The 14,658-nt window shown below is 45.4% G+C and overlaps 1 protein-coding gene across 1 annotated transcript; it reads right to left on the bottom strand.

The window, feature by feature from the left end:
* Positions 1-361: 361 nt before the first annotated feature.
* On the bottom strand, positions 362-7,571 carry LOC124006171 (rho-related GTP-binding protein RhoG-like). Its single transcript, XM_046316002.1, has 2 exons — positions 7,422-7,571; positions 362-2,009 (listed from the first exon to the last, which is right to left on the bottom strand). The coding sequence occupies exon 2, from the start codon at positions 1,981-1,983 to the stop codon at positions 1,408-1,410; it is 576 nt and encodes a 191-aa protein (XP_046171958.1). The 5' UTR covers positions 1,984-2,009; positions 7,422-7,571; the 3' UTR covers positions 362-1,407.
* Positions 7,572-14,658: the final 7,087 nt, after the last annotated feature.

Here is a 14,658-nt window from a genome sequence, read left to right as displayed (position 1 = left end):
TGTTGTATACAGTCACATACAGTATATACTATACTAAAACTCTCAGGACATCTATCTGTATGTCCCTCCACTGCTCTCACACAAAGAAGTGTCTGTTATCCAGCAGGCAGAGCAAAGGCACTGAGGCCTTATTTCACTGTCAAATGAGTCCAGTGGCCTGAGGTATGGGAGAGGACAGTGATTGTACAACAAATGAAAATGTATGTTTCACAACTCTGTAACCGCCAGCTGGATCATTTCACTTCCAAATCATTCTCAGGCAAATCAGGAACCTCATGGTTGTTTAGCAAGCTGGTTTCTATCACATCCCGTAACTCCATTGGAAAGGGTTTGGCATTCTTGAGGTATTAATTGAATTGTATGCATTGATCAACACATTTATTTGCTGTTCCTGATAATAAGAATAAAGACATGTCATAGTAATCTACACTACAGTTTGCACACAATTTCCATCTCTCGTTTACAACAGTACAGATGTAATAATAATAATAATATTTTGGTGGGTGCTTATGTTTGAATTGGAAATGTGTTTTTTTGCCTTTCCCAATCCTGAGACACCCTCGAAGAGTGGGGTCATGGCATTCTCAAAATAGTTACACAACATTAAAACATCTAGAACCCCATCTTAACTAAAATAGATAATAAGCTAAGGACTTTCAGAGGGAAGTTACAACCAGGTTCCATTTCTCTCACCTCTCCTGTCTCTCTCCTCTCATCTATCACACACACATGCACGCACGAATGCACACACACACACACAAACACACTGACTAATGACCTTCGATAGGAAAATCAGCCTATGCATTTCTTATCAAAAACCTCTCTGCATTTCCTCTTTTGTCTCCAGCATACAACACATTCAAACAAAGTTGAATAGCACTAACAAAAAACCTGATGGTGTAAAAATACATACTTCTATGATACAACAAAATATTTGTAAAAAAAAACAACAACTATTAATTATGGGAGTATGGATATTTAAATTCCTGATATGTTTTAATTATTTTTGTAAAGGCCATACATGTCAAAATGTGACAACAATACAAGCACTGATAAATGAGAAAATGTATCTCCTCATCAGAAATTCTCAGGTCTTTTTGGTTAATTGCTATAAAGGAAGGGGGAAAAATAATGGATATACAAAAGTAAGGATTCTTGCAGACAGCATTTGACCCAGGCCTGTCTTGCCTACCTAACATTGGCTCAGTTTTGAGGCATCCATCTTGAGCCAATGGCTCTGCCTCAATGATCCCCTTGTCTCAAGGAAGTCTTGATATAGCAGTGTTTGTTATCAGCAGTACAACAAAAACATATTTCACAATAAAATCAACTCCAATGGTTTACACACATTCAATTAATTAATATTGTTCTGTTTGATTTGCATACGTGATAGTATCTCTACTGCCTTTACAATAGCACACAGGGTTTCTTGGTGGCGACAGGTTGTGGGTTGAGAAAGGCTCGCACACCCTCAGCGAACACCTCTTTGATTCCATCTTGGTTGAGGGCAGAGCATTCAAGGTACTTGATAGCTTGGATCTGCCTGGCCAGGGCGGTGCCCTGCTGTTGGGTGATGGTCGTCTGGTTCTGATCTTTAAGCTTCTTCAACACCTCCGGGTCATTACGCAGGTCCTTCTTGGTGCCCACCAGCAGAATGGGCGTATTGGGACAGTGGTGGGTGACCTCTGGGTGCCACTTGTGCTTGACGTTCTCAAAGGAGGGGGGGCTGGCAACAGAGAAGCAGATGACAAACACGTTGGTCTGAGGGTAGGAGAGGGTGCGTAGGCGGTCGTACTCCTCCTGGCCTGCTGTGTCCCACAGGTTGAGGCTAATAGTCCTGCTGTCCACAGTCACCTGGGCGCTGTAGTTGTCAAACACAGTGGGGATGTACTCCTTGGGGAAGGCGTTGGTGGTGTAGGAGATGAGGAGGCAGGTCTTCCCCACTGCACCGTCTCCTACCACCACACACTTGATGCTCTGCATTCTGGCCCCTTCACTGTCTCAGACACCTGGACATGAGAAACACAGGGAGAAATGCACTTTAGGCTACAATGTTCACCAAAAGAGAGACACTGGCTAGGGCCCAACAAATGTAAACTGTTGAAAGTGATGTTTGTGGTTTAAATTGCTCTCACACTTTATCGGGTACGAACATCACTCTCACGCCCTCATTTACACAGTACAGTTTGACACTATCTATTTATATCAGTCTTTGTTAATCTACTGGCTTTCATTTCAACTTGAACATTATGTTAATCTGTGGGCCTACTTCATTTATAGTTACAGTACATAAGACCTGTGTTCCCCATGAATTCAAGTGTGAACACTGAAACTTCAAAATATGGGTGGAGACTGGAGTTTGAAATACATGCAGTAATTGTAATTGATTGTGAGAGAGGAGAGTTGGACTCTTCCCACAGCTCTCTTAGAATGTTGGAGAAAACGTGAATATAGCTAAACCCAGTCTACAGGGACCCGAGCCTGGGAGCACTGAAATGTACTTCTCTGTACACTGACTGGGGATAGTTCATCAAATCCAATAAACCTTTGTATGCATACCATCACTGATGCCTACCATCACTGATGCCTACCACCACTGATGCCTACCACCACTGATGCATACCACTACTGATGCCTATCACCACTGATGCCTACCACCACTGATGCCTACCACCACTGATGCCTACCACTACTGATGCCTATCACCACTGATGCCTACCGCTACTGATGCATACCACCACTGATGCCTACCACCACTGATGCCTACCACTACTGATGCCTACCACCACTGATGCTTACCACCACTGATGCCTACCACCACTGATGCCTACCACCACTGATGCCTACCACTACTGATGCCTACCACCACTGATGCCTACCACCACTGATGCCTACCACCACTGATGCCTACCACCACTGATGCCTATCACCACTGATGCCTACCACCACTGATGCCTACCATCACTGATGCCTACCACCACTGATGCCTACCACCACTGATGCCTACCACCACTGATGCCTACCACCACTGATGCCTACCACCACTGATGCCTACCACTACTGATGCCTACCACTACTGATGCTTACCACTACTGATGCCTACCACCACTGATGCCTACCACCACTGATGCCTACCACCCCTGATGCCTACCACCACTGATGCCTACCATCACTGATGCCTACCACCACTGATGCCTACCACCACTGATGCATACCACCACTGATGCCTACATCACTGATGCCTACCACCACTGATGCCTACCACTACTGATGCCTACCACCACTGATGCCTACCATCACTGATGCCTACCACCACTGATGCCTATCACCACTGATGCCTACCACCACTGATGCCTATCACCACTGATGCCTACCACCACTGATGCCTACCACCACTGATGCCTACCACCACTGATGCATACCACCACTGATGCCTACCACCACTGATGCCTACCAGCACTGATGCCTACCACTACTGATGCCTATCACCACTGATGCCTACCACTACTGATGCATACCACCACTGATGCCTACCACCACTGATGCCTACCGCTACTGATGCATACCACCACTGATGCCTACCACCACTGATGCCTACCGCTACTGATGCCTACCACCACTGATGCTTACCACCACTGATGCCTACCACCACTGATGCCTACCACCACTGATGCCTACCACTACTGATGCCTACCACCACTGATGCCTACCACCACTGATGCCTACCACCACTGATGCCTACCACCACTGATGCCTACCACCACTGATGCCTATCACCACTGATGCCTACCACCACTGATGCCTACCATCACTGATGCCTACCACCACTGATGCCTACCATCACTGATGCCTACCACCACTGATGCCTACCACCACTGATGCCTACCATCACTGATGCCTACCACCACTGATGCCTACCACCACTGATGCCTACCACCACTGATGCCTACCACTACTGATGCCTACCACTACTGAAGCTTACCACTACTGATGCCTACCACCACTGATGCCTACCACCACTGATGCCTACCACCCCTGATGCCTACCACCACTGATGCCTACCATCACTGATGCCTACCACCACTGATGCCTACCACCACTGATGCATACCACCACTGATGCCTACCATCACTGATGCCTACCACCACTGATGCCTACCACTACTGATGCCTACCACCACTGATGCCTACCATCACTGATGCCTACCACCACTGATGCCTATCACCACTGATGCCTACCACCACTGATGCCTATCACCACTGATGCCTACCACCACTGATGCCTACCACCACTGATGCCTACCACCACTGATGCCTACCACCACTGATGCCTACCACCACTGATGCCTACCACTACTGATGCCTATCACCACTGATGCCTACCACTACTGATGCATACCACCACTGATGCCTACCACCACTGATGCCTACCACTACTGATGCCTACCACTACTGATGCTTACCACTACTGATGCCTACCACCACTGATGCCTACATCACTGATGCCTACCAACACTGATGCCTACCACCACTGATGCATACCACTACTGATGCCTATCACCACTGATGCCTACCACCACTGATGCCTACCACCACTGATGCCTACCACTACTGATGCCTACTACTGATGCATACCACCACTGATGCCTACCACCACTGATGCCTACCACTACTGATGCCTACCACCACTGATGCCTACCACCACTGATGCCTACCACCACTGATGCCTACCACACTGATGCCTACCACCACTGATGCCTACCACCACTGATGCCTACCACCACTGATGCCTACCACCACTGATGCCTATCACCACTGATGCCTACCACTGATGCCTACCATCACTGATGCCTACCACCACTGATGCCTACCACCACTGATGCCTACCACCACTGATGCCTACCACCACTGATGCCTACCACCACTGATGCCTACCACCACTGATGCCACCACACTGATGCCTACCACTACTGATGCTTACCACACTGATGCCTACCACCACTGATGCCTATGCCACCACTGATGCCTACCACCACTGATGCCTACCATCACTGATGCCTACCACCACTGATGCCTACCACCACCATACCACCACTGATGCCTGATGCCTATCACCACTGATGCCTACCACCACTGATGCCTACCACCACTGATGCCTACCACTACTGATGCCTATCACCACTGATGCCTACCCTACTGATGCATACCACCACTGATGCCTACCACCACTGATGCCTACCACTACTGATGCCTACCACCACTGATGCTTACCACCACTGATGCCTACCACCACTGATGCCTACCACCACTGATGCCTACCACTACTGATGCCTACCACCACTGATGCCTACCACCACTGATGCCTACCACCACTGATGCCTACCACCACTGATGCCTATCACCACTGATGCCTACCACCACTGATGCCTACCACCACTGATGCCACCACCCTGATGCCTACCACCACTATGCCTACCATCACTGATGCCTACCACCACTGATGCCTACCACCACTGATGCATACCACCACTGATGCCTACCATCACTGATGCCTACCACCACTGATGCCTACCACTACTGATGCCTACCACCACTGATGCCTACCATCACTGATGCCTACCACCACTGATGCCTATCACCACTGATGCCTACCACCACTGATGCCTATCACCACTGATGCCTACCACCACTGATGCCTACCACCACTGATGCCTACCACCACTGATGCATACCACCACTGATGCCTACCACCACTGATGCCTACCACCACTGATGCCTACCACTACTGATGCCTATCACCACTGATGCCTACCACTACTGATGCATACCACCACTGATGCCTACCACCACTGATGCCTACCGCTACTGATGCATACCACCACTGATGCCTACCACCACTGATGCCTACCACTACTGATGCCTACCACCACTGATGCTTACCACCACTGATGCCTACCACCACTGATGCCTACCACCACTGATGCCTACCACTACTGATGCCTACCACCACTGATGCCTACCACCACTGATGCCTACCACCACTGATGCCTACCACCACTGATGCCTATCACCACTGATGCCTACCACCACTGATGCCTACCATCACTGATGCCTACCACCACTGATGCCTACCATCACTGATGCCTACCACCACTGATGCCTACCACCACTGATGCCTACCATCACTGATGCCTACCACCACTGATGCCTACCACCACTGATGCCTACCACTACTGATGCCTACCACTACTGATGCTTACCACTACTGATGCCTACCACCACTGATGCCTACCACCACTGATGCCTACCACCCTGATGCCTACCACCACTGATGCCTACCATCACTGATGCCTACCACCACTGATGCCTACCACCACTGATGCATACCACCACTGATGCCTACCATCACTGATGCCTACCACCACTGATGCCTACCACTACTGATGCCTACCACCACTGATGCCTACCATCACTGATGCCTACCACCACTGATGCCTATCACCACTGATGCCTACCACCACTGATGCCTATCACCACTGATGCCTACCACCACTGATGCCTACCTCCACTGATGCCTACCACCACTGATGCCTACCACCACTGATGCCTACCACTACTGATGCCTATCACCACTGATGCCTACCACTACTGATGCATACCACCACTGATGCCTACCACCACTGATGCCTACCACTACTGATGCCTACCACTACTGATGCTTACCACTACTGATGCCTACCACCACTGATGCCTACATCACTGATGCCTACCAACACTGATGCCTACCACCACTGATGCCTACCACCACTGATGCCTACCACCACTGATGCCTATCACCACTGATGCCTACCACCACTGATGCCTACCACCACTGATGCCTACCTTTGGCCTATCCACTGAAAATCAATGATAGGTGACTTTCACTCATTTTAGGCCATCAACAAGGCCATAACATTCTGATCGTGTACATTTCTCATTTCATTCACCTAGATTATTAAGAAAAGGGCTATGTGTTAATAGGGCCCAATAGTAACCCTGAAATTAGAAAGAGAGTTCAACATAAATTACAGTAAGGGTTTTTCACCATTATCATCATTTTAAAGAAAAAGAGACGACTATAGTCAGCAGAGCAAGTTCTAACTTTAAATGGGCGAAGTGAAACACAAAATAACTGTCACATATAAATATTGCAATTGTGGATTTTAACATTGCCTGCCATATCGTAGGCCTACAGAGTTTTGATATAGAATAGCGCCTACCAACATTATAACGGCAGTTGGCTACCTCGCCTTATGGTGCGTCACCCAAGTGCTTCCGTAGGATTATGTGTTACAGCCTACATATCTATTATACAGTAGTAGTACATAATTACAACAATTTGACAACAAAAACATGCAAAGGTTAAAAACAAGTCAGACTCACCAAACATACTATCTTTACTGGCAGGTTTCGTATGAACATATAGCCTACAATCTGTCTGAGAGCGTCACAGCAGTCAAGCAAAGTGTTGCTGTAGTGGAGGAAGTGTGTGTGTTTGCTGAAGAGGAAGCCGCTCGATGAAATAATGACACTGTGAGGAAGTGTACTGTCTCCCCACCACGACAGCCTGAGCTATTGTTTTAAGTATATGTTGCTGGTAGAATATTAAACAGTATTTTTAAATAAAATTGTTACCCAATGAATTATCTTATTTGACATTCAAATGTAGAGAATAGGAATAACCATATCGTTGTTAGGCCCAGTGCAGACAAAATTCAGTGTTTCCTGTGTTTTATATCATATTGCACAACAGATGATGAAACTAACACTGTAGAAGTGGGAAGAAAAGGGATCAGTGTTATTCCTAATTGTTGCTGGTTGAAAATATATTCTACAAAAGAACATCTAATCCTCAGGTTTGCAATGGGCGGGAGTTTTAGCTCGCCTTGTGACATCACCAGGCGGTAAATTGGTTAATAGACCAATAACAAAAATAGTTCCAAACCTCTCTGCCAACAACAGCTCATTTTCAGTCTTCTCCACACTCAGACCACTCCCAGACAGTTCTAGCAAAATTCTTGCTTGAGAAATATTTTATTGCTAAAAACGCTATTTTGGTCAAATTTAATGGAAAACTATTAAAATATGGTACTTAATTGTTACCCAGAAGTGATTTGATATTGATATAAACATGGCTGCAATGGGCCTTTAAACTAAGAATTGATCATTTAGCATTAGTTTATTATACAGTATATTATCAGATCAAGTTGTATCATACACCTTTATTACAAGAAGTTGGGATTTATCATGATAAGGCCTACATGATAAGGCCTACATGATAAGGCCTACATGATAAGACCTACATGATAAGGCCTACATGATAAGGCCTACATGATAAGGCCTACATGATAAGACCTACATGATAAGGCCTACATGATAAGGCCTACATGATAAGGCCTACATGATAAGACCTACATGATAAGGCCTACATGATAAGGCCTACATGATAAGGCCTACATGATAAGGCCTACATGATAAGGCCTACATGATAAGGCCTACATGATAAGACCTACATGATAAGGCCTACATGATAAGGCCTACATGATAAGGCCTACATGATAAGGCCTACATGATAAGGCCTTCATGATAAGGCCTACATGATAAGGCCTACATGATAAGGCCTACATGATAAGGCCTACATGATAAGGCCTACATGATAAGGCCTACATGATAAGACCTACATGATAAGGCCTACATGATAAGGCCTACATGATAAGGCCTACATGATAAGGCCTACATGATAAGACCTACGATAAGGCCTACATGATAAGGCCTACATGATAAGGCCTACATGATAAGGCCTACATGATAAGGCCTACATGATAAGACCTACATGATAAGGCCTACATGATAAGGCCTACATGATAAGGCCTACATGATAAGGCCTACATGATAAGGCCTACATGATAAGGCCTTCATGATAAGGCCTACATGATAAGGCCTCATGATAAGGCATACATGATAAGGCCTACATGATAAGGCCTACATGATAAGGCCTACATGATAAGGACTACATGATAAGGCCTACATGATAAGGCCTACATGATAAGGCCTACATGATAAGGCCTACATGATAAGGCCTACATGATAAGGCCTACATGATAAGGCCTACATGATAAGGCCTACATGATAAGACCTACATGATAAGGCCTACATGATAAGGCCTACATGATAAGGCCTACATGATAAGGCCTACATGATAAGGCCTTCATGATAAGGCCTACATGATAAGGCCTACATGATAAGGCCTACATGATAAGACCTACATGATAAGGCCTACATGATAAGGCCTACATGATAAGGCCTACATGATAAGGCCTTCATGATAAGGCCTACATGATAAGGCCTAAATGATAAGGCCTACATGATAAGGCCTTCATGATAAGGCCTACATGATAAGACCTACATGATAAGGCCTACATGATAAGGCCTACATGAAAAGGCCTATCCCATTGAGGCTCAAATCTGCTCTGATGGGGGGCATCAGTTCCATCAGAAGATGCCCCCCCCTCTTTTCCCCTATCAACACATCTCCTCTCCTTTTATTGCTAGTGTTGTGTAGCCTACAGCCTCAAGGTGGCATACTTGAGCTTAGTTGTGTGGGACCGATGAGTCGATGAGCTCCACTGTTCCTTTGTTCTGATAGCCTACATAGATTTAGATAGACATGACCTTATTGTATCTGTCCTTTTCAGAGCACAGGCAGTGCCATTGAGACCATCTCCATTTTGAAGTAGTCCATTTTCTTCTTTAACTATATTGAACAAAAATATAAAACATAAATATAAACCATTTCAAATATTTTACTGAGTCACAGTTCATATAAGGAAATCAGTCCTTTTAAATAAATTCCAGAGGCCCTAATCTTTGGATTTCACACGACTGGTCACAGATACCTTTAAAATCAGGTGGGGGCGGATCAGAAAACCAGTCAGTATCTGGTGTGACCACCATTTGCCTCATGCAGCACAACACATCTTCTTGATCAGGCTGTTGATTGTGGCCTGTGGAATGTTGTCCCACTCCTCTTCAAGGGCTGTGTGAAGTTGCTGGATATTGGAGGGAACTTGAACACGCTGTCGTATACTTCAATCCAGATCATCCCAAACATGCTCAATGTGTGACTTGTCTAGTGATTATGGAGATAATAGAAGAACTGGGACATTTTCAGCTACCAGAAATTGTGTACAGATCCTTGCGACATGGGGCCGTGCATTATAATGCTGAAACATGAGGTGATGGCAGCAGATGAATTGCACGACGATGGACCTCAGGGTCTCATCAAGGTATATCTGTGCATTCAAATTGCCATCGCTAAAATGTTATTGTATTTGTTGTCTGTAGCGTATGTCTGACTATACCATAACCCCATCGCCACCATGGGGCACTCTGTTCACAGCGTTGACATCATCAAACCGCTTGCCCACACAACGCCATACAAGCTGTCTACAATCTGCAAGGTACTGTTGAAACCGAGATTCATCCGTGAAGAATATACTTCTCGAGTTTACCAGTGGCTATTGAAAATTAGCATTTGCCCACTGAGTTAGGTTACAACCCTGAACTGCAGTCAGGTCAAGATCCTGGTGAGGAAGACGAGCACATACTTGAGCTTCCCTGAAACGGTTCCTGACAGTTTGTGCAGAACTTCTTTGGTTGTGTAAACCCACAGTTTCATCAGTTGTCCAGGTGGCTGGTCTAAGATGATCCCACAGGTGAAGAAGCCGGATGTAAAGGTCCAGAGCTGGCGTGGTTACACGTGGTCTGCGGTTGTGAGGCCAGTTGAACATACAGTCAAATTCTCTAAAACAACGTTAGAGGTGGCTTATGGTAATGAAATTAACATTTAATTCTCTGGCAACAACTCTGGTGAACATTCCTTCAGACTGCATGCAAATTGCACGCTCCCTCAAAACTTGAGATATCTGTGGCATTGTGTTGTGTGAAAAAACTGCACATTTTAGAGAGGCCTTTTATTGTCCCCCAGCACAAGGTGCACCAGTGTAATGATCATGCTGTTTAATCCGCTTCTTAATGTGCCACACCTGTCAGGTGGAAGGATTATCTTGTTAAAGGAAAATGCCCACGAACAGGGATGTAAAATACATTCCTGCACAAAATAATTTTTTTCTTTGCATAGAACATTTCTGGGATCTTTTATTTCAGCTCATGAAACATGGGACCAAAACTACATATTGAGCTTATATTTGTGCTCTTTGTACTTGTATGAGTTGGCAAACAAATTGAATGAGTGCACACTGCCACCTAGAGTGTGTTGTTTGAACAGGTAAAAATCCAAAAATGGTGATTTACTGCCGCAGTTATGGAATGTTTCCTTACAGGTATGATTCATTGCCTGATCCTTCCTGGTGACCTGGATGGAATTATGTGATTATTCCTTAACCCATACAAAAAGTCCCACCTTATGTACATGTTCCTTATCCCCTTACACTGTGTATAAGACAGTAGTTTTGGAATTGTTAGTTAGATTAGTGACTAACATTCAAAATGTGACAAATAAAATTTGAAAATCCAAAATGGTGAAAATCCTCAATGGCTCTGCCTGTGCTAAAATGTATTTTGGGCGCTAGAGTTCTCTACCTATCTCTATTCCTCAAAAATCTCAACAAATTTACTTGTGTGTGAAGCCAGCATGAGCAACAGCTACCAACAATAAGGCTGTGACCTACAGTAGGAGATTTCCATAAAAACATGTCCTGCGTTGATATTGGTACAAACGTAGCATACAAATGTTTGGTATTAATTTAGATAAAATATATTTAATTGAACTAGGCAATTCAGATAAGAACAAATTCTAATTTACAATGACGGGTTAACTAACTTGTTCAGGGGTAAAAAACAGATTTTGTTAAACTTGTCAGCTCAGGGACTCGATCAAGCAACCTTTCAGTTACTGGCCCAACGCTCCAACCACTAGGCTATCGAGGTGTGGCATATGGCCAATAAACACTGCTCAAAAAAATAAAGGGAACACTTAAACAACACAATGTAACTCCAAGTCAATCACACTTCTGTGAAATCAAACTTTCCACTTAGGAAGCAACACTGATTGACAATAAATTTCACATGCTGTTGTGCAAATGGAATAGACAACAGGTGGAAATTATAGGCAATTAGTAAGAGACCCCCAATAAAGGAGTGTTTCTGCAGGTGGTGACCACAGACCAGTTCCTATGCTTCCTGGCTGATGTTTTGGTCACTTTTGAATGCTGGCGGTGCTTTCACTCTAGTGGTAGCATGAGTCTACAACCCACACAAGTGGCTCAGGTAGTGCAGCTCATCCAGGATGGCACATCAATGCGAGCTGTGGCAAGAAGGTTTGCTGTGTCTGTCAGCATAGTGTCCAGAGCATGGAGACGCTACCAGGAGACAGGCCTGTACATCAGGAGACGTGGAGGAGGCCGTAGGAGGGCAACAACCCAGCAGCAGGAAGGCTACCTCCACCTTTGTGCAAGGAGGAGCAGGAGGAGCACTGCCAGAACCCTGCAAAATGACCTCCAGCAGGCCACAAATGTGCATGTGTCTGCTCAAACGGTCAGAAACAGACTCTATGAGGGTGGTATGAAATCAAATCAAAATCAAATCAAATGTATTTATATAGCCCTTCGTACATCAGCTAATATCTCAAAGTGCTGTACAGAAACCCAGCCTAAAACCCCAAACAGCAAGCAATGCAGGTGTAGAAGCACGGTTGCTAGGAAAAACTCCCTAGAAAGGCCAAAACCTAGGAAGAAACCTAGAGAGGAACCAGGCTATGTGGGGTTGCCAGTCCTCTTCTGGCTGTGCCGGGTGGAGATTATAACAGAACATGGCCAAGATGTTCAAATGTTCATAAATGACCAGCATGGTCCAATAATAATAAGGCAGAACAGTTGAAACTGGAGCAGCAGCATGGCCAGGTGGACTGGGGACAGCAAGGAGTCATCATGTCAGTTAGTCCTGAGGCATGGTCCTAAGGCTCAGGTCCTCCGAGAGAGAAAAAGAAAGAGAGAAGGAGAGAATTAGATTAAATTCACACAGGACACCGAATAGGACAGGAGAAGTACTCCAGATATAACAAACTGACCCTAGCCCCCCGACACATAAACTACTGCAGCATAAATACTGGAGGCTGAGACAGGAGGGTATGAGGGTCCGACATCCACAGGTGGGGGTTGTGCTTACAGCCCAACACCGTGCAGGACGTTTGGCATTTGCCAGAGAACACCAAGATTGGCAAATTCGCCACTGGCGCCCTGTGCTCTTCACAGATGAAAGCAGGTTCACACTGAGCGTGTGTGACAGACGTGGCAGAGTCTGGAGACGCCGTGGAGAATGTTCTGCTGCCTGCAACATCCTCCAGCATGACCGGTTTGGCGGGGGGTCAGTCATGGTGTGGGGTAGCATTTCTTTAGGAGGCCGCACAGCCCTCCATGTGCTCGCCAGAGGTAGCCTGACTGCTATTAGGTACCGAGATGAGATCCTCAGACCCCCTGTGAGACCATATGCTGGTGCGGTTGGCCCTGGGTTCCTCCTAATGCAAGACAATGCTAGACCTCATGTGGCTGGAGTGTGTCAGCAGTTCCTGCAAGAGGAAGGCATTGATGCTATGGACTGGCCCGCCCATTCCCCAGACCTGAATCCAATTGAGCACATCTGGGACATCATGTCTCGCTCCATCCACCAACGCCACGTTGCACCACAGACTGTCCAGGAGTTGGCGGATGCTTTAGTCCAGGTCTGGGAGGAGATCCCTCAGGAGAACATCCGCCATCTCATCAGGAGCATGCCCAGGCGTTGTAGGGAGGTCATACAGGCACGTGGAGGCCACACACACTACTGAGCCTCATTTAGACTTGTTTTAAGGACTTTGCATCAAAGTTGAATCAGCCTGTAGTGTGGTTTCTCACTTTAATTTTGAGTGTGACTCCAAATACAGACCTCCATGGGTTGATAAATTTGATTTCCATTGATAATTTTTGTGTGATTTTGTTGTCAGCACATTCAACTATGTAAAGAAAAAAGTATTTAATAAGAATATTTCATTCAGTCAGATCTAGGATGTGTTATTTTAGTGTTCCCTTTATTTTTTTGGGCAGTGTACAAAGGCTAAGGGCTGTTGTTATTACCTACGACGCAACGTGTAGTGCCTGGATACAACCCTTAGCAGTGGTATACTGGCCATATATCACAAACCCCCGAGGTGACTTATTGCTTTAATAAACTGGTTACTAACGTAATTAGAACAGTACAAATAAATGTTTGTCATACACTGAATACTGATTGGCTGACAGCCGTGGTATTTCAGACCATATACTACGGGTATGACAAATCATGTATTTTTAATGCAAAAATTACGTTGGTACCCAGTTCATAATACAAATAAGGCACCTCGGGGATTTTGTGATATCTGGCCAATATACTTCGGTTTAGGGCTGTTCTTAGGAACGACGGGCCTTATTGCTTAAATATAAAATAACTGTAACATTATTAGATATCCGGATATATTTTTTATTCAATAATTCATTTACACCGTTTACAGGGCTGTACAATTATTTTGAAGGATCTTTAAAAAAAAAACTGAACAGGAAGTGATTCGTTAATATTGCTGGATTCACAT

Source organism: Oncorhynchus gorbuscha, linkage group LG19 (assembly GCF_021184085.1).
Source record: "Oncorhynchus gorbuscha isolate QuinsamMale2020 ecotype Even-year linkage group LG19, OgorEven_v1.0, whole genome shotgun sequence".
Lineage (NCBI taxonomy): Eukaryota > Metazoa > Chordata > Actinopteri > Salmoniformes > Salmonidae > Oncorhynchus > Oncorhynchus gorbuscha.
Note: the sequence above shows the minus strand (reverse complement) of the source record. Positions and strands in the feature narration are given on the sequence as shown.

Excerpts from the sequence above, each read along its gene's own strand:
- LOC124006171 (XM_046316002.1), bottom strand. The coding sequence starts at position 1,983 with ATGCAGAGCATCAAGTGTGTGGTGGTAGGAGACGGTGCAGTGGGGAAG.